Source organism: Pectinophora gossypiella, chromosome 22 (assembly GCF_024362695.1).
Source record: "Pectinophora gossypiella chromosome 22, ilPecGoss1.1, whole genome shotgun sequence".
Lineage (NCBI taxonomy): Eukaryota > Metazoa > Arthropoda > Insecta > Lepidoptera > Gelechiidae > Pectinophora > Pectinophora gossypiella.
The window spans coordinates 1,241,757-1,260,238 of record NC_065425.1 but is presented as its reverse complement, the minus strand read 5'-3'; the positions used below and the strand labels follow the sequence as shown (position 1 = coordinate 1,260,238).

Here is an 18,482-nt window from a genome sequence, read left to right as displayed (position 1 = left end):
AGTATCTAAATTGATCCATTACGGTAGTTAGACTACATCATATCATATATGAGGGTAGGCAGGTATAAGTGTTAAAGTCATAGAGTCGGCTTGGAAGTCGTGGTAGAGACAGGCATTGATTATATTATAGAAAGAAAGAAAGAAACACTTATTATTTTCGGACACTACAGACACAGACAGAAATTACATTAAAACAGGACAGAGACCACAAGGAAAATAATAATAATAAAAAATAACACTTATAATAAAGTGCCTATATACGTCCCACTGCTGGGCACAGGCCTCCCCTCAATCAACCGGAGGGGGTACTATATATTACCGTATTATACAAGTCAACAAAGTTGGTGAGAAATATGGTAATTATTATCACAATAAGAATTATTATGACATTAGGCAAGGGCTTCAGGCCAGCCAGTCAACAATACAATTTTCTCTTTTTTCATACGAAGTACCTACTTAATAATAATATGCATAATAATTCTTTATTTTTACCAAACATGCAAACAAATACAGTAAAGATTTAACATGGTTATAGAATAATATAAAATAAATAAAATAACAGTCTACGTAAATACAGTGCAGTGACATTTTCTAGCATCGTTAATGTGGGTAGAAAACCAGTGGTTGCCGCACTAAGCAAGGCGACCGGACAGAACAATTACCATATGTTTCCGATTAGAGTAGGTACTCAAGTTCCCAAGATTTCCTGGAATTTTCACTGCTGACCACCCCTAAAATACCCAGCGAATAGGCCTCTTCCATTTTGCACCGCTCTTTCCGATCCTGAGCTAACCTAATCCATAACTTTCTCGCTGCTACAAATAAAATAATGATTAATAAAATACTTAAAAACGAGGAGAATGCTACGCCGACAAGAGCTTAGTGATGAAGACGATAGTATTAGATGTAGGTAACATAATAACAATCAATCAAGGCGTCCAATTTAAAAATTCGAACACATAAACTAAATTGATAAAAAATAAAAATAATGGTCCGCGCGCTGCCTTCTCGATTCAAGTCTAAACTATGTTTGAGGGGGGTGAGGTAAACCTAGCTCAGACGCTGGTGGGGGGCGGAGAGTTGCCGTTCTTTACGTAGTATTATTCCTTTTTCTATGATAATAAGCTAGGTTTAAAACGTAACGGTTTTTAGCTTCCGATAGTGTCGTACCCTCATCGACCACAAGTTTTTGTGTAATCTGACCCGTGCGGTAGTAAAAGGATTATAGTATTGATTCCACCATGTCGGATCAAGGATGCACTTCCACTTGATTTAGAGTACATTCAGACAGGTACAACACAGGGCATGGTAGCCCAGTTCGAAGAACGCTTGACTCTCACTGTCAGGAAGCAGGTCCGGATTCCAACACGCCTAAACCAATGATTTTCAGATTTGTTTCCGAATTCAAGTTTGGATCTGTAAATGTAAAGGTAATAAAATCATTGTGAGGAAGCTCACATTCCCGACAAATGCATTTTCGGAAGTATGTGACCTGACCTGTATTGCGCTGGTTTTCCCTTCGCGGGTTGGAAAGTCAGACAGGCAGTAGCTTCTGTAAAAAAACCGGACCTGTTAAATCTTCATGTTAGGTAAGCGGACCATGTGAAAACGGGATAGCTATCGCTAAGGAGATGATAACAGACAGGGCCAACACACCTTTGTTGACATGGCCTATTGTAAGTTGTTCTGAGATGGCATTAACTACTTGGCTGAACAAATGGGGAGCCGTTCTTAATGTATGCAATCCCTCCTCAACAAGATATATTTTGAATTTTTAGACTCATGAAATTCCCAGGTTCGAGAGAGGTAATTGGGTAGTTTCCTAGGTCAAAGATAAATTATGAAATTCTGATTACTATATAAAGACAGATCTAAAGGTGACAAAAAACGATTTTTTTTATATTTATCTTATTTATGAATTTTAATAAAGAAAAATGAAATAATAAATGCGACATTTTGTCATGTTTTTCTATGACGTCACAGGTTGTCTTTTCATACAAATTCTAATTAGTAATTTCGTGTTTTGAGGTTTAATAAAAGGTAACTGCTTATATGGAGCATATTCCACTAAGCTGCTCCACTACGGGACAAGTTTATCATTGATACGAAATTACTACAACACAAGAGAACAAGAGAAGTATGTCAGGATCGAAGTAAATGGGATTCCATAGTCTCTACTTACCCCGGTAGGAAATAGGCGTGAGTTTATGTATGTATCTATTCTATCGTGCAGGGTTACTATTGAACCGCCAAAGGCCCCTGACATGGCTCATGTAACGACTACGTACTTACATCAGTAAGTAGTAACCGGGACCAACGGCATAACGTGTATCATCTTACTTTCGGACAATCAAGTGATCAGCCTGTAATGTCGTAACCAAACACAAAGTGATTTTTGTGATATTTAAGCCCAACGCTCAACCACTGGACCACAGACGTCGTCCTAGGAGGAGGTGTATGTATGTACTGAATTACTTAAGCACATAGAAGAAAAAAAAAACAATAATGCCAGATGTACACCAAATGTTAAATGCTGACCAACTGCAACTGAATGAATTATAATAAACTCTTCAAATGTAATAAAGTGCTAAATCCTTTTGGTTGTCGTCATAAACGTTAACCCCCATACCAACCCCGCAGGCGTGGTCAACGATTTCCCTCATTCAGCGTTTAACGCTACCAACCCAGTAGGTTCGATTAATTCTTTCAAATATTCTTCCACTCAGACGACGCCCTGGGCCGAGGTTCGCGACCAACTGGGCACCCTCAGGCCTGTTGTCTTAAATTTTGTACCGGGTCAGAGCGCTCCCCATTTGTTCGGCCAAGTAGATAATGCCATCTGCGGCAAATCTACAATAAGTCACGTCAGAAAAAAAGTCATAAGCGTTACAATGTACCTAAATTTATATTAAATTTTATATTTTGTTAAAATTGATTATAAAAAAGGTGTAAATATCATACTAATAAAAAATAAAATAATAATATAAAGTATATAAGTGTATATGTGTAGTAGTAGTAGTAGTGTGTGTAGTGTACCTATATATAGTTTAGTATTTATACAGGATGTTAGTGACATCGTAACGAATACTGAGGTGATGATTGAGACCATGATTCTGAGCTAATATCAAATGGAATTTTCCGTCGCAACTACTAAGATTGATGAGCTGAATCATCCCCCGCAGTATTCATTACGATGTCACTAACACCCTGTATAGGTAGTTTGCTTGTTGTTTGTTCATTTACGGTAAATGCTGTGTACGCAATGCATGTTATTGGCAAGCATATATACCAAATTATTATATTTATAATACGGTCTAAAAATGCTGATAAAAGTTTTATGATTTTCTGTAATATGTGTACTTACCTATATAAATTTGAGTTTGGTTAGGACATTACAGGCTGCAATGATCACCTGATTGTCCGAAAGTATGATGATCCGTGCTTCGGAAGGCACGTTAAGCCGTTGGTCCCGGTTACTACTTACTGATGTAAGTAAGTAGTCGTTACATGAGCCATGTCAGGGGCCTTTGGCGGCTCAATAGTAACCCTGACACCAGGGTTGATGAGGTTGGTAATCCACCTCACAACCCACACGATAGAAGAGTATATAAATAAATAAATCTAAACGAATGTAGGCCTATTTAAAACACTGTTGCCCCCTTTCATTAACCCCCCACCTGCAAATTTCAGCGATGGCGTCGTCTCCCGCGTGATGCTCGACGCCCCTGCGCGGCAATGATGCGCGGAGCCAGGGGGCGGGGCCATGGAGTGCTACATGCCCAACAACCCGCAGTTCGGGCTGTGCCAGCTGTGCTGCGACCCGCTGCAGTGCTCGTGTCTCGGCAACCAGCTCCAGGAGATACCACCAGAACACTGCTGTCAGGTAACGCATACTTTAATCTAGCTAATCTGACGCCAATTTTTCAACCTGTTCATCGCTTCTGATGAAACCAGTTTCTTGCTCCTATGGATGGTCCAGGGGTCTCCTCGTCATCGGTCGGAAGCCGGAGGTCCTACTTTTTTAATCTAGCTAATCTGAAGACAATTTGTCAACCTGTTGATCACTTTTGAAGAAACCTGTTTCTTCTTCTTGAAGTAGGATCGGGGATTTTTTCATCATCGAAGGTCCTAACTATCCTAGCTCGCTGACACACGCTAACGTATAATCTTGGAGACAAGTTGTTCATTTAATTCGGGCAGGAATTACCGAATTTACGTCTCTGTTCTTCAGAGTTACTCATCAAATCAACAAAATCAATCGAAGCCATTTGCGGAATGCTGCAACCAACATAGGTAATGATTCTTAGTTGCGGTTTTAGTTATCCCGTTTATCCCGTTTCTCACAGGGTCTGCTTCCCTAACCTGAAGATTTGACAGGTCCGGTTTTTTACAGTAGCGACTGCCTGTCTTTCCTTCCAACTCGCGACGGGAAAAGCAGCCGAATACGGAATAGGTCACATACCTTTGTAAATGCATTTCTCGTGAATACGGGTATCCTCACGATGTTTTCTTTCACCGCTGAGCACGTGATAATCATTTTTGATCCAAACATGAATTCGAAAACAAAGACAATCATTCTTTAAGCCTTTGCTGGATTCGAACCTGCGACCTCAAAGTGAGAGATTAGCGTTCTACCAACGGGGCTACCACGGCTTTTCAAAAAAATAAATAAACGGTTAATGGATAAACAGGATAAATTATCATAAAACGGAATCTCAGAATTCCTTCTTGTCAGTTTTTTGATATTGGCGCCCAACATGGGACTCAATGCTTGATGACTGGCAGACTTCCTGTAGCTTCCACGTTGATATTTCTATTCTGAAAAATATTTTAAGAAAACATGCTCATTATTTGTTACAGCAAGAAAACGAAAACTGCTGCCCAGAAAATGGCGAAGATTTAAACGCTTTAAGCGAGTCGATCGCCCATTGCGACGTGAACTTAGAGGGCGATGTGACTGTGTGCGAAGGGGAGTGGACAGGCGAGGACATGGGCTCATTTTCAATGCCGCCGCTGGAGCTCGACCCGCTGCCGTCACTGTTTCCTTTCTCACCGTGCTCTGGATATAAGTGAGTAATTACTTATTGTTGTCCTCGTATCCCGACTACCCGATTACTCTAGCCATAGAGACAGCCAATCAGCTCGCGACACCAAATACTTTAGAACCCCGTTACCGACCCCGCCGGCGTGGTCGACGATTTCCCTCAATCAGCGCTTATCGCTATCGACCTACTAGGGTCGAGTAATTCTTTCAAATATTTTTTCTCTCATACGACGCCCTGAGCCGAGGTTCGCGCCCAACTGGGCACCCTCAGGCCTGTTGTCTTAAACGTTGTACCGGGTGAGAGCCTTCAGCGCTCCCCATTTGTCCGGCCAAGTCTACAATAATTTACGTCAAAAAAAAGTCGACACTAGTGTTCATGGTTTAGCTTATACCCTGCAGACCTAGCACGCTATATTGTAAGCGCGACTCGACGCGAGATAAAATACACCACTTATGCCTTGGTAGACGTGACTACCGGGACATCCGCGATTTTTTCAAGATGTCCCACTCCAAAGGAAATGTTTTATTATTGTATATTGAGAGCCAGACAAAACAAAAAACAGACACTTATTTTCATAAGAAAGTTTTCTTATCGTGTGGGTTGTGAGGTGGAATACCATCCTCATCAACCCTGGTGTCAGGGTTATGATTGAGCCGCCAAAGGCCGCTGATTGATATGGCTTATGTAACGATTACTCATTTACTTACATCAGTAAATAGTAACTGGGATCAACGGCTTAACGTGCCTTCCGACGCACGGATCGTCTTACTTTCGGACAATCAGATGATCAGCCTGTAATGTCCTAACTAAATTAGGGATCACTAAGTGATTTTTGTGATATGTCCCCACCGGGATTGGAACCCGGCGCCTCCGGATCGTGAGTACAACGCTCAACCACTGGACCACAGAGGTCGTTTACTGGCCGTAAAGAAAATTGATAGTGTTTAACATCATTTGTGTGACAAACTTTTCATATTTATTCAAATCGCGAACAAGTCGATGCGTGAAAGAGGAACATTTGACAACTCGCGCTTTGTCACTTACTCGCTCGATTCGCGCCTTTTGCGTGCAAGGCCCGCCGGATTCCATGTCAAAAATCACTTCGAAACTGGCTGGTTACATTTTTGAATACATTCTTAATAAAATTCTAAATGACATTTACTTATTTACTAAGACTCTCTATTTTTATTCGGTTCAGTCCAATTGCAGTGCAATCATTAAATTATCTATCTATCAAACATATTTTTTTTTATTGTATTTTTTTTGGTATTTTCGTGTCATTTATAAGTAATCTTATTTGTCTTTTTTGTTTCTTTTTTCATTCGTAGTTTATTTTGTATATTCGTTTTTTATATTGTTTTCTCGTCATACAGCGCATTAAGTGACACAAAAAAATAAATTACAATGAAACTTAACTTATTTAATAGCTACAAGCTGTTTTTTTGGTATGATGTATGTTCCTTTATAAATAAATAATAAATAAATTTCCAATATAATCCGTCTCACGAAAGAAGAGGCCACCGCCTCCAATTCAGTTGAAGATGATAATATAGTTTAATAACATAACATAACATAACAAATACTTTATTGCACAAACAGGAAAAAACAAAATACAAAACAAAAGAGAAATAGAATTAGTACAATAGGCGGCCTTATTGCTTAATGTACTTGACATGTACATAGTGTACGCGAAAAGATTTTTTTTTGAAAGTGAAAAAGAAAAAAACGAATTAAAGTAGCCCCGCTACAGAGCATACTCCCCAGCGCTGCCATTCAGTTTGCAAACTTCGAGCTATTTTCTTCCTGTAAATTGAAGTATAGATCGATTTACGAACTACGTACATAGTAATTAAAACACATAATAACGGGTTCTTACCGCGTTTAAAACAGGGATATGAGACTCCCGATATTTCGACACTGTTGAACCCGTTATTATGTGTGTTAATTAGGTATGATAATAACCGCGTAAACTTAAAACAATGTACGTACATAGTGTACGTGAAGAGAATATAATGCGTACGTGCTATAGATAATAAGTTAATAAAAAAGAAAAAAACTAATTAAAGTGGCCCCGCTGAAGAGCATACTCCCCAGTGGAGCCACTCAGTATGCATACTTTGCGCTAAGGCCGTTGGGCTGCTGTCACAGTTTCTGCATAGAACTATTATGTACTTGTCAATTACGATTCGTTAAAATCCGTCGACAACTTTCGTGGCTCGGATTATTATTTTAAATCTGGATTATCTTTAGTCTTCGTTTAGTAATAACTGAAAATACCACTGTTTGTGTTTCTGAAGACACGTCTTACTTAGGTACGTTGGTGCCGTCTACTAGGTACGGTCACGAGCATTAATATGTGTAGGTACACTGTAGTACCATGTTACATTATCTTTTTTAACAAATTGAACTGTAAGTCTCACTAAATGTCAAATATGTTAGTGCGACAGAGTACTAAAGCCACGCTCATATTGCTTTAGCTTTCTCCATGCTAGTTTTTAGGGAAAAATGGGCAGTGGTTGCGCGCCCCCGCGAACACTGTTAGTACGTCGTCAAAGATTCACAAAACAAAAATCGAAGAAAGTCAGGGACGAAGGTACTAAGTATATGTCACCGTAAAATTGTAAATAACGTTAGATTATAATCTATCGATTTGAATCTCGCGAGATTGTGAACTGTCGAATAATTATGAATCGCATCATATTGCTTACAATTTAACGTATTATTTTTCGGTAGATTATAATTTATCGAAGTGAAACCGTCAAATTGTGATACGAAACGCACCTCGCGTGCTATACCATAGAGTTACAAAACTATTAGAGTGAGCATAATTTTAATTTGGGATTCTCTTAAAATGCATAAATGTTTTTGTCATAATTTTAATTATCATAATCCTTTTTGCATAACGTTTTTTAGCATAATAGTTTTACTTTCCCATAATAACATCTAGGAATACTGGTTTGTTAGGTATAACTTATTTTTGGGATTAATAAATAGATATCCATAATTCTTTTTTAGAATAATAGTGTTTTGTCATAATTTTTACAAGGCATAACAGTAGGTTAGGGTGCGGCGGGGGTGGCCCTTGGGCCACCCCTATGCCGCCAGCATGTTTATCTTACACACGAAAAGTATACTGAATGATACGTTTCAGATTTTTTAATTTTGATATTTTTTCTTACCATGTGATGTCAGAATTATTGATTACTTACTAAATAATTAATAAATACGTACTTGATTTCACAATCTTAAAGAGCATTTATTTTATTTGACTGACACCTGTGTTTATTCCTAACTCTATGGACACAGAACGGTCTACTGTAAGGCCGACCAATCAGGGACAGCCGTCGGACAGTTGACAATTTGACAATTGTAAGATTGTGATTTAACAGTTTTACTTCGATAGATTATAATCTGACGAATAATAATACGTTAAATTGTAAGCAGTATATTACGTTTCACAATTTTTCGACAGTTCACAATCTCGCGAGATAGATTATAATCTTATTTACAATTTTACGGTGACATATATAAACGGGTGCTGCGTAGTAGGGGCACAGTAAATTTACTAAGTATGTACTTATATGGAGTCTAAGGATTTAACAGCCTCCGTGGTCTAGTGGTTAGAGCGTTAGGCTCACGATCTGGAGGTCCGGGTTCGATTCCCGATGAGGACATTGTCGAAATCACTTTGTGAGACTGTCCTTTGTTTGGTAAGGACTTTTCAGGCTTGAATCACCTGATTGTCCGAAAAAGTAAGATGATTCCGTGCTTCGGAGGGCACGTTAAGCCGTTGGTCCCGGCTATTAGCCGTAAAAACACCTCCACCAACCCGTATTGGAGCAGCGTGGTGGAGTATGCTCCATACCCCCTCCGGTTGATTGAGGGGAGGCCTGTGCCCAGTAGTGGGACGTATATAGGCTGTTTATGTTATGTTATGTACACTACACAGACTATCGGGACCAAATAAGATTCAGGATGGACCCCGTTTTCATCTTACATTTCGTACCCTATACCCGATAGATCGTGTCCGATGGATTGCGTAGTGAAGATGTGGCGTTTGGGTCAAACTGGCGCCCAGCAGACTGATATTGTATTTTCAAAACCGCGCCTTTTAATAAACTTTGAGGGAAAAATACCCTTAATAGAGGCATAAAACTAAATAATGGCACTCAAAAATTGTAAGGCAGGCAGGTTTAGAGGAAAATTTAACATTCTGGTGGTATACAAACACACATGTTCACGCTTATAGTACCTTTAAAGGGTATCCCGAATAGTGATAGTCAGAAGATAATAGTTTGCAGTCGTCACTCTTGGTAGGTACTTACTTACTATTCGTAATTTAAAGATAAGTACGTACTTATTAAGCAAACATTTAAAAAAAAGTACGAAACATGAACCACATCGCATATTGTAGAAATCCACTTACGTACAGATTCGCGCCAACTAGCCTTTTGCAATATTAAAAAATAAACACAATCTCAAATACATCATAAACTGTTTATTGATGACGTCATAGTTTTGTGTAGTGTGGACGTTTCGTAAGATGTATCCTATGAGAACACGAAGTACCGCTAAGTGACCTCTAGCCTCAAATTCATAAGATCCCCGTGTTTCAGCCGAAGCAACGGGGGGGATTGCCGGGAGCGGGGCGGGGGGGAGGCAGCCGACGTTCTGCTCTCCCTCAAACACGCCGTTGTCCATGGCGACTGCTCCTCCGAAGCCGTGCACCCTCAGGTATGTCTGTCCCACTCACTCTAATCCTCACAACCCGTCAGATAGAGCGAGTAGACTATATATATCTCTCATAAGCAAATTTGTTTGTTTTCGGTTTTACGGTTTCCTTTCCTGCTTTTATCTTAATGTCGGATGATGACACAACCCATATGAAAGAGCGAAATCACTATATTTCACTCTGAAGTAGATAGTAAATTCTGTTGTTTTCTCTTTAAGGGTTTAGACGATATATATGCTATCCCTTTCGCACCTAAAAGGGTGTTTTAAGGTTGAATGAGGCGTGGCTTTATGATTTGAAGTATTAATTAATATTTTGGAAGCGAGATTAGATTGGCTTCCTATTGTACAGGAATACTTGTTATTAGTTTTTGTTCAGTTTTGTTAGGAGATTTTGTAGATTATTTTTGATAATGTATTGGCATTATTTTTAGACATGTTTTGAACGATCGTTATAATTATACTTACTATGCGTTTAGGTGATTATTATACATGCTAAAATGTTTATAAATATACATAGATTGATAGATTTATGCAATAAAAAAGCGCATATTTGCTTAGCGGGGTAACGTAGACAGAGCAGAAACTTATCATATTTAATTAGTATTAAGTACAACATGAATATGACTAGATGGATGCTATTTAAATATTTGTACTCTCATGCAAGTAAAAATATAATGTTATGTGTAATATCATAACACACACACACACACACACACACACACACACACACACACACACACACACACACACACACACACAGCCCCTGTGGCCTGGCCTCCCGATCCGTTTTTTATTTGTTTTCCTCGAAGGGTAAGGGCAAAGGGAACTCTGCCCATACAGCCAAGTCTTATGTATTTTTTTCTTAATGATACTTAATTAAGGGTGATAACGATGAATAAGCTTCGGACCAGACTCCTACTCCGAACCCCTAACCAATTAACTCAAAAGTCTGCATTCACTTTCGAGATATGAAGCGGCTTCCTGCCTCGAAGCAAAATAGATAGAGTACACTTTGTTTATTGAATATTCCGATATAATAACACTATCGCGAATGTTTCCCGACTAGTTTATGCGATCATTAGCCACAAAACGCAACTACGTATTAATTATTTAGATTTATTCAATGAAGAAAGTAACCATGTCGTTCACTTTCCCGCCAAAAAGTTTGTTTCATAAAAAGATTATGAAAATATGTATAAGTAGGTATATTACATACTTACAGAAAAAAATACGTCTTTCGACTGCAAATCCTGATCATATAAATGTATAAACTGCCAGCAGACTGCAACATAATAGTTTTTAATGCAAAATCCCCGCTTACATTTTAATTTAGTAATTCGAAAACTAGCAACGTGCTGTGGGAGAGCAAGGTGGATTAGATAATTATGTTTCATATCTCTGATTGATTTAGGGGAGGCCTGTGCCCAGCAGTGGGACGTATACAGCCTTTTTAAATTAAGAAAGCATTTATTGTCCTGTTTTATTTATATTTGTATTCAGAGCTTTTATACAGTGCACTCGTTGATGTCTTTTATACGGGGATTTGTTAACGTAACGGACTTGCGCCAATGAGTTATTTTATCTTAAATCTTCTTCTTATCGTGTGGGTTGAGAGGTAGATCAATCTCATCAACGACTACGTACTTACATCAGTAAGTAGTAACCGGGACCAACGACCTAGCGTGCCTTCTGAAGCACGGATAATCTTACTTCTGGACAATCAGGTGATCGGTCTGTAATGTCTTAACCAAACTAGGGATCACAAAGAATTTTTTTTGTGATTTGCCCCATCGGGATTCGAACCCGGAACTTCTGGATCGTGAGTCATCACCAGACCATTAACGTCCCCACTGCTGGGGCACGGGTCTTCCCTATGGATGGATAGGGAGATCGGGCCTTAAACCACCACGCGGTCCCAGTGCGGATTGGTTGTTATTAACGACTGCTAATACAGCCGGGACCAACGGCTTAACGTGCCTTCCGAAGCACGGAGGAGCTCAAGATGAAAACTTTTTTTTTGTGGTCACCCATCCTATGACCGGCCTTTGCGAAAGTTGCTTAACTTCAAAAATCGTGAGTATTGAAATTTATTTATGAAAGCCCTCTCCATACCTCCAGCAGATGATGGTTAACAGCGGCAGCAGCTACCCTTACTACGAGCACTACAGCACTGCCCCCCTCTTCCCCACCATGTCAGTCAACGTGTCCATGAATATGACCATGCATGGCTGCCCACCCGATCAGCTCTGCTCGCAGGTCCGTATTATTTAATGTTTTATTTAACACATTCACCGTTTACAAAATAAATAAAAATCATAGCTGGAAACCAAAACTTTTTAAGGTGAATTTTTGTTAAGTACATATATGCATGCTTGTAAATATGGATAAATGTATATTGTTATTATTATTATTTCAATAAAAAAACACATTTTTCAAATCCCGGTATACCGGTATTGTTCTGGGGGCAATAACGGAAATACCGGGGTTGAAAATTGGTCCGGAATTGCGATCCCCAATTGCCATCCCTAGCGCTCGGATCCGAGCGGTAGGCGCCGCTACAATAGCCCCGCCCGACTCGGATCCGAGCGGGGAGCGAGGAATGTGTTAACCGCACTGTTTTATCGTATGACCACATTTTCACCAGATCATAGAATAAAGAATAGTACGTTGAAAGGTAACTTTCCGCCCCGCACCAATAAGCATCAGATGCTGACCTCACCAAGGCTTACGATCTTTTCTTTTTTGAGAAAATTTGTACGGAATGTTCGGGGTGTGACCAAATGGTAAGGGATGCCAAGCTTTAGAACGTAGTGCAACACGAACTTGGTTTGAGTCGGTTAAAAGTAGGTAATTGTGAAAAAAACCCAGTAAACCCCAGTTTGGAGCCTCTCACTCTAAGGTCGCAGGTTCGAATCCAGCACGGGCCTAAACCTATGATTTACGAAATCGTCTTTCGAATTCATGTTTGGATCGTAGATGATTATCACGTGCTCAGCGGTGAAGAAAAACATCGTGAAGAAACCCACATTCCCGAGAATTGCGTTTCGGTGGTATGTGACCTAACCTGTATTGGGCTGGATTTCCTTTCGCGGGAAGGTCAGACAGGCAGTCGCTCTGTAAAAAAATCGAACCTGTCAAATCTTCAGGTTAAGTAAGCGGACCCCGTGAAAACAGGATAACGCTAGGGATATGATGACTTATCAATGTAACTTCTCCCACAGGTCCAATGGAACCAAAACGCCTCATCACCGTCAGTCAACGTGGTCTACCCTCAAAATCAGAACGTAATCAACCCTACGAGTTACCCCTCAGCAACCTACTCCTTTACAGCAGACTTCCGAACCCCCAACCAATCCGACCCTCTCATCACAGCAACTTCTACCTTCAAACCTTTACAACTCCAAAACACACAGAAACAAAACCCGAACTACCTTTTTCAGCAGAAATCCAACTACCCACAAAAATCTTTAGGGCAACTGAAGCGGTCTCCATCGAAGTTGTACCTGCAGGAAGGACAAAAGGACCAGAATATGGGGAATGGGTACATTTTGAACCATCAGGGTCAAATGCATCCACAGGATTATGGATATACCACCTGTGGATCCGCTGGGAAAGTGCCGGTAAGTTATTATTCCCTGGTATACCTATATTACTTAAAGTCTATTGTGATATACTCAAGCTGTAATAATAATATAATACTTACTTAAAGGATTTGAGTAATTTTGAATCTATTATTTGTTTTTTAAAGAAAGTTATTTTTAAAATAAGAATCCATTTTAATAAGAAGTGATGTCACTTGTTATTAGTTGGCGCCCAAACTGGGACCAAAAATATTCTCACCACTTTATTCAGTCATTACAGTTTCCATACCAGATTTTACGATATTTACTTACGTAACATGACTCAGGCGACTTCAAAACAATTTAAAATCGTAGGTGGGGGCGCTTAGCGGTTGTTCAGAAGATGACGAACAGAAGCCCAATCTCTGCAGAATCTGTGGCAAGACGTACGCTCGTCCCAGTACGTTGAAGACCCACCTTCGTACGCACTCTGGAGAGAGGCCGTATAGATGTGGAGATTGCAACAAGAGTTTCTCACAGGCGGCAAATTTGACCGCCCATGTTCGAACGCACACAGGACAAAAGCCTTTTAGGTAACATTCGTCTTTTAGGAATTGCTACACTTCTGTTTTTAAGTTCTGTAAAATAAAATCAACCGGTGCCGGTGGGTGTATGAAGTATGTTGTTGTTATTCATTTCCTATACCTAAAGGTTGCCTGGAAGAGATTACTACCTTCGCAATAAAGCCACCTGTTCTACTACATATCTAATTATAATACCTAATGTATTTTTAATATGATTTAAGTGCAATAAACAGTTTTTGTATTATATGGAGTCAGCTACGCTGTTCCATTGCGAATTTGCTAGAATTGTCAATTTCAAATTAATATTTTAACATTGTATCGACTCTGTCTCGAATGTAGGTATCATATATAAAACACAAATAATAAGCATTATATTTCTTTTAGGTGTCCAATTTGCGACAGACGATTCAGCCAGAGTTCGAGTGTAACTACCCACATGAGAACGCACTCAGGCGAACGACCTTATCAGTAAGTTATACGTATTTCAGTTTTTGTTAATGGCGCCCATCTTGGGACTCGCACTACTAATTATTATTTTTATTAGATATAAGTAACATATAATAGGAACCCTAAAATTCATTAACGCCATTTTTTAGGGAATTGTGAATTACTCACAACTACACAACTGCTTAAGAATGAAAAAAAATGAATAAAAATTGAATTATTTTGTCTACAGGTGCAGATCATGTAAAAAAGCGTTCTCAGACAGCTCTACTTTAACGAAACATCTTCGGATACATTCCGGTGAAAAACCATACCAGTGTAAACTGTGTTTGCTTAGGTAAGTACCTACTTGTTATAGATTTAAGAGCGTAATTGCTACTGAACAGATAGGGCAGATTTTCATTTCATTTTATTTTTATTTTACTGCAACTTAATTATCTTTTCCATTATAGCTATTTTTTTCTATCTTCATTTTTTTTATATATTTGTTTCAGATTTTCCCAGTCCGGCAACCTGAATCGCCACATGCGAGTGCACGGGAACATGTCAGGTGGCATGCTCGGGTGACACTTGCAGCGGTGCGGGCTTCCCGCAATGTACAATCTAGAACAATCGAGATTTATTTAGGTCATCCGCCATGGAAGTCCGTATAAATTCGGGCAAGAAATGAAAATATTTTGATTGATACTCGAAATATTTCTTGACGATGGTGAACAATTGAAATGTTTTTAGCTAAAAGACGCTAAATTGAATAGTAAAAAAGAACATGAAATTGGATGAAGGGTGTTGAAATTAAATGAAAGATCGCAAAAGCATAGTAAGTAAGTAGGAAGAGAATGTGCAACTAAAAAATTGGACTGAAAAATGTAATATGAGCTCTTTAAAGTGGTTCTCTGTTGTATCTTATTTGACTTTTCAAATTAAGTGGCACAGCAAAGTGAAAACGAATTTGCGCGAAAGTAAATTATTTAATAAATTTCTATTGTTAAGAATATCTATGACGTTAAATTATTATTGGTGATGTTTAATGAAAAATAATATATGTTTGGAAATGTAGAGCATAGACCATTGTGAAGTGTGGTCTAATATTACAAATCTATGTATAATATGTTTTCAAAAAGTGTTAAAGTATTATTAGTGAAATCAATACTTAAAATAATACAAAATGTGCATTAATTATAAGTTCTTAGTGTAAATTAATGTGCTGTTCTGTAAATATTACCAGTTGTCATGATGTAAATAATTCTGTCAACGATTCCACAGTATATTATAATTATTGCGTGGTTCTAGTCAAAACGCTTGTTTTCATGTTTTGAGATATTCAGTACCTAGTAGGCAAGGAAGCATAAAATGTAGTACGATACTTACGTAACAGTATTAATAATTGCAAAGCTAAATATTAATGTAACCCATGTCAAAATATTAAACTTAAGTAATTAAATAAAATAATTACCAACTAATTTGGTTTTTATGTGCTCCCTCAACATTGAAAAATAAAAGCATTGTAAAACAACATTTAAAAATTGGCGCGTTTCTATTATTGTTGCCAAGCATAAATCTAAAAAACTACCAAAAACGATAATGACTAGCGATATCTTAGAGAGAGAAACGATAACCTTATTGGAAAGTCTCGTATTTTTCTAAACATTTCCCCTATTTTTTTTTTTTTTTTGTTTTGTTTTTCCCCGAAGGGTAAGGCAAAGGGAACTATGCCCATACAGCCATGTCTTACGTATTTTTTTTCTTGATGATTAATGAAATGATGAAAGGTGATGATGATGAAACCTAAGCCCCCACCCTCGGAGTAGACTCCTACTCCGAACCCCAAACGAATTAACTCAAAAGTCCGCATAAACTTTTGAGTTATGAAGCGGCTTCCCGGCACGAAGCGAAAACAGGCAGATACACTTTGTTTATTGAATACTCCAATATAATAACACTCGCGAATGTCTTCCGACTAACTTAATGCGATCATTAACCACAAAACACCACTTCGTATTAATTATTTAGATTACTCAATGAAGAAAGCAACTGTCCCGTTCCCGTTTCCCGCCGGAAAGTCTCACACATTTTTTTTTTTTTTGGTTTGGTTTTCCCCGAAGGGTAAGGCAAAGGGAACTATGCCCATACAGCCATGTCTGACGTATTTCTTTTCTTGATGATTAATGAAATGATGAAAGGTGATGATGATGAAACCTAAGCCCCCACCCTCGGAGTAGACTCCTACTCCGAACCCCAAACGAATTAACTCAAAAGTCCGCATAAACTTTTGAGTTATGAAGCGGCTTCCTGACACGAAGCGAAAATAGGCAGATACACTTTGTTTATTGAATACTCCAATATAATAACACTCGCGAATGTCTTCCGACTAACTTAATGCGATCATTAACCACAAAACACCACTTCGTATTAATTATTTAGATCATTCAATGAAGAAAGCAACTGTCCCGTTCCCGCCTCCCGCCAAAAAGCCAAGCCTCACACATTTCACCTAATTCTGAATACTTGCGTAAAAAACGTAACCCGTCAGAAAAAAAAGAAATAGGTTCTTTATAGGGAATTTATTTACTGTCTCTAATTGACGTCGTTAAATAAGCGTTTGTATAAAACGGAATTTTTCTTCAGAGATTTCCATTCCGAAACTATTACTGTTAATCATAAATATTTATTACCTTTTTATTTAATTAAAGTGTTTTTTCGTTTATTTTGTATTTTACAGGTATAACTTAAAGTCAAAAGTGCACTCTTGAAAGACTCAACGGTTTGACACATCACAATTTCTCCGTAATATTTCCATCTCGGGACTAAAGTAATTTGATAATTAACACCTGAAACGGGTCAACCGGTGCTCTAAGCTTTATAAATTGTTCATACAGTTATTTATATTACTACTATCTGTTAGTTAGTCACCTTTTTCCTTACCTAACCGGCGATTTAGCATTCGAAAGTCGTTATACTTTGCCGACAGACACTTTGTAAGATTAATTGAGGATTTTTTGTAAAAATGACTGAAAGTTCGCCAGATGAGTCTAGTTCGAAGAGGAAGGACTTCATCTGCGGCGTTGTGGAAGGTAATATTTAGTATTTTGTCTAAAAAACATGTTTGTCTAAACAAATGTTACGTATCTACATAGTTACGCGTATTATGTGCTTATATCTAAGTTCAAGCGGAGTGAATGACCTATGTTCGTCTATTACAGGCTTTTACGGTCGCCCATGGACCACGGAGCAGAGGAAAGACCTATTTCAAAAGTAAGTTACCTTTCAGTACTCTTTTTGTAAAGGTTTATGTTAATTTCTTATCAGAATGGGGATTGATAAGTTTAATTGTATTGTTTACACACAATACAACTACAATAGGTTATGAATTACTAGATTGGAAACTTCATTAAGATGTTGAAAAGTGTTTGATATGTTATTTTTACACACAATAATGTAGGGTATGTTGTATTAATTAAGATACTGATTTTTATATCTTTGTTTGTTTCTCCCTTTTGTCATTATAAAGTAGGGTTGATAGCTTATGAAATATGTATCTAAAAAAATATCTATCTATATAAAATATCTATACATATACACCTTATATACCATAAACCCCTTGCAATTCATTCAAAGCCCGATAACCTGCGGCGATCAATTATACATATTTAAATGATGTGCTCATATGTCTACTATGTGTGAGGATCTTTTTCAACAAGATATAAGGCACATGCAAGCACATGAGCATCGGAGTTGAAGCAGTCACCGTAACGGAAATCGGCTGGATCACATCACTCACTCATTACCATTAACCCCATAACCATCAAGGTTTATAGTTCTCATACAGGTAGCATACAAGCATCTGGATAATGCCAGACATAAATAAACAAAAAGAAAATGCCAGACAATATTTTTTTAGTATTAGTATTTTTTTTGAACACTCAGGTTTGGATCCAGCTCAGGTCTAAACCAATGGTTGTCGAATTTGTTTTCAAATTCAATTTCGGATCATAAAAGATTATCACGTGCTCAGCGGTGAAGGAAAACATCGTGAGGAAACCCACATTCCCGAGAAATGCATTTTCGGAGGTATGTGACCTAACTTGTATAGGGCTGGTTTTCCCTTCATGGGTTGG

At 38.3% G+C, this 18,482-nt stretch overlaps 2 protein-coding genes across 2 annotated transcripts in view; both read left to right on the top strand.

The window, feature by feature from the left end:
- The first annotated feature begins 3,763 nt into the window (after positions 1 to 3,763).
- Positions 3,764 to 14,934, top strand: LOC126377110 (protein glass). Its single transcript, XM_050024772.1, has 9 exons — positions 3,764 to 3,883; positions 4,861 to 5,069; positions 9,662 to 9,779; positions 11,901 to 12,035; positions 13,001 to 13,399; positions 13,715 to 13,932; positions 14,308 to 14,391; positions 14,600 to 14,704; positions 14,862 to 14,934. The coding sequence occupies exons 1-9, from the start codon at positions 3,764 to 3,766 to the stop codon at positions 14,932 to 14,934; spliced, it is 1,461 nt and encodes a 486-aa protein (XP_049880729.1).
- A 2,099-nt stretch (positions 14,935 to 17,033) lies between these two features.
- Positions 17,034 to 18,482, top strand: part of LOC126377262 (protein O-GlcNAcase) — a 34,002-nt gene continuing 32,553 nt past the window's right edge. The window contains exons 1-2 of the mRNA XM_050024985.1: positions 17,034 to 17,438; positions 17,568 to 17,619. Coding sequence (XP_049880942.1) covers positions 17,372 to 17,438; positions 17,568 to 17,619 — 119 coding nt within the window. The 5' untranslated portion in view covers positions 17,034 to 17,371. The remainder of the gene's footprint in view (positions 17,439 to 17,567; positions 17,620 to 18,482) is intronic.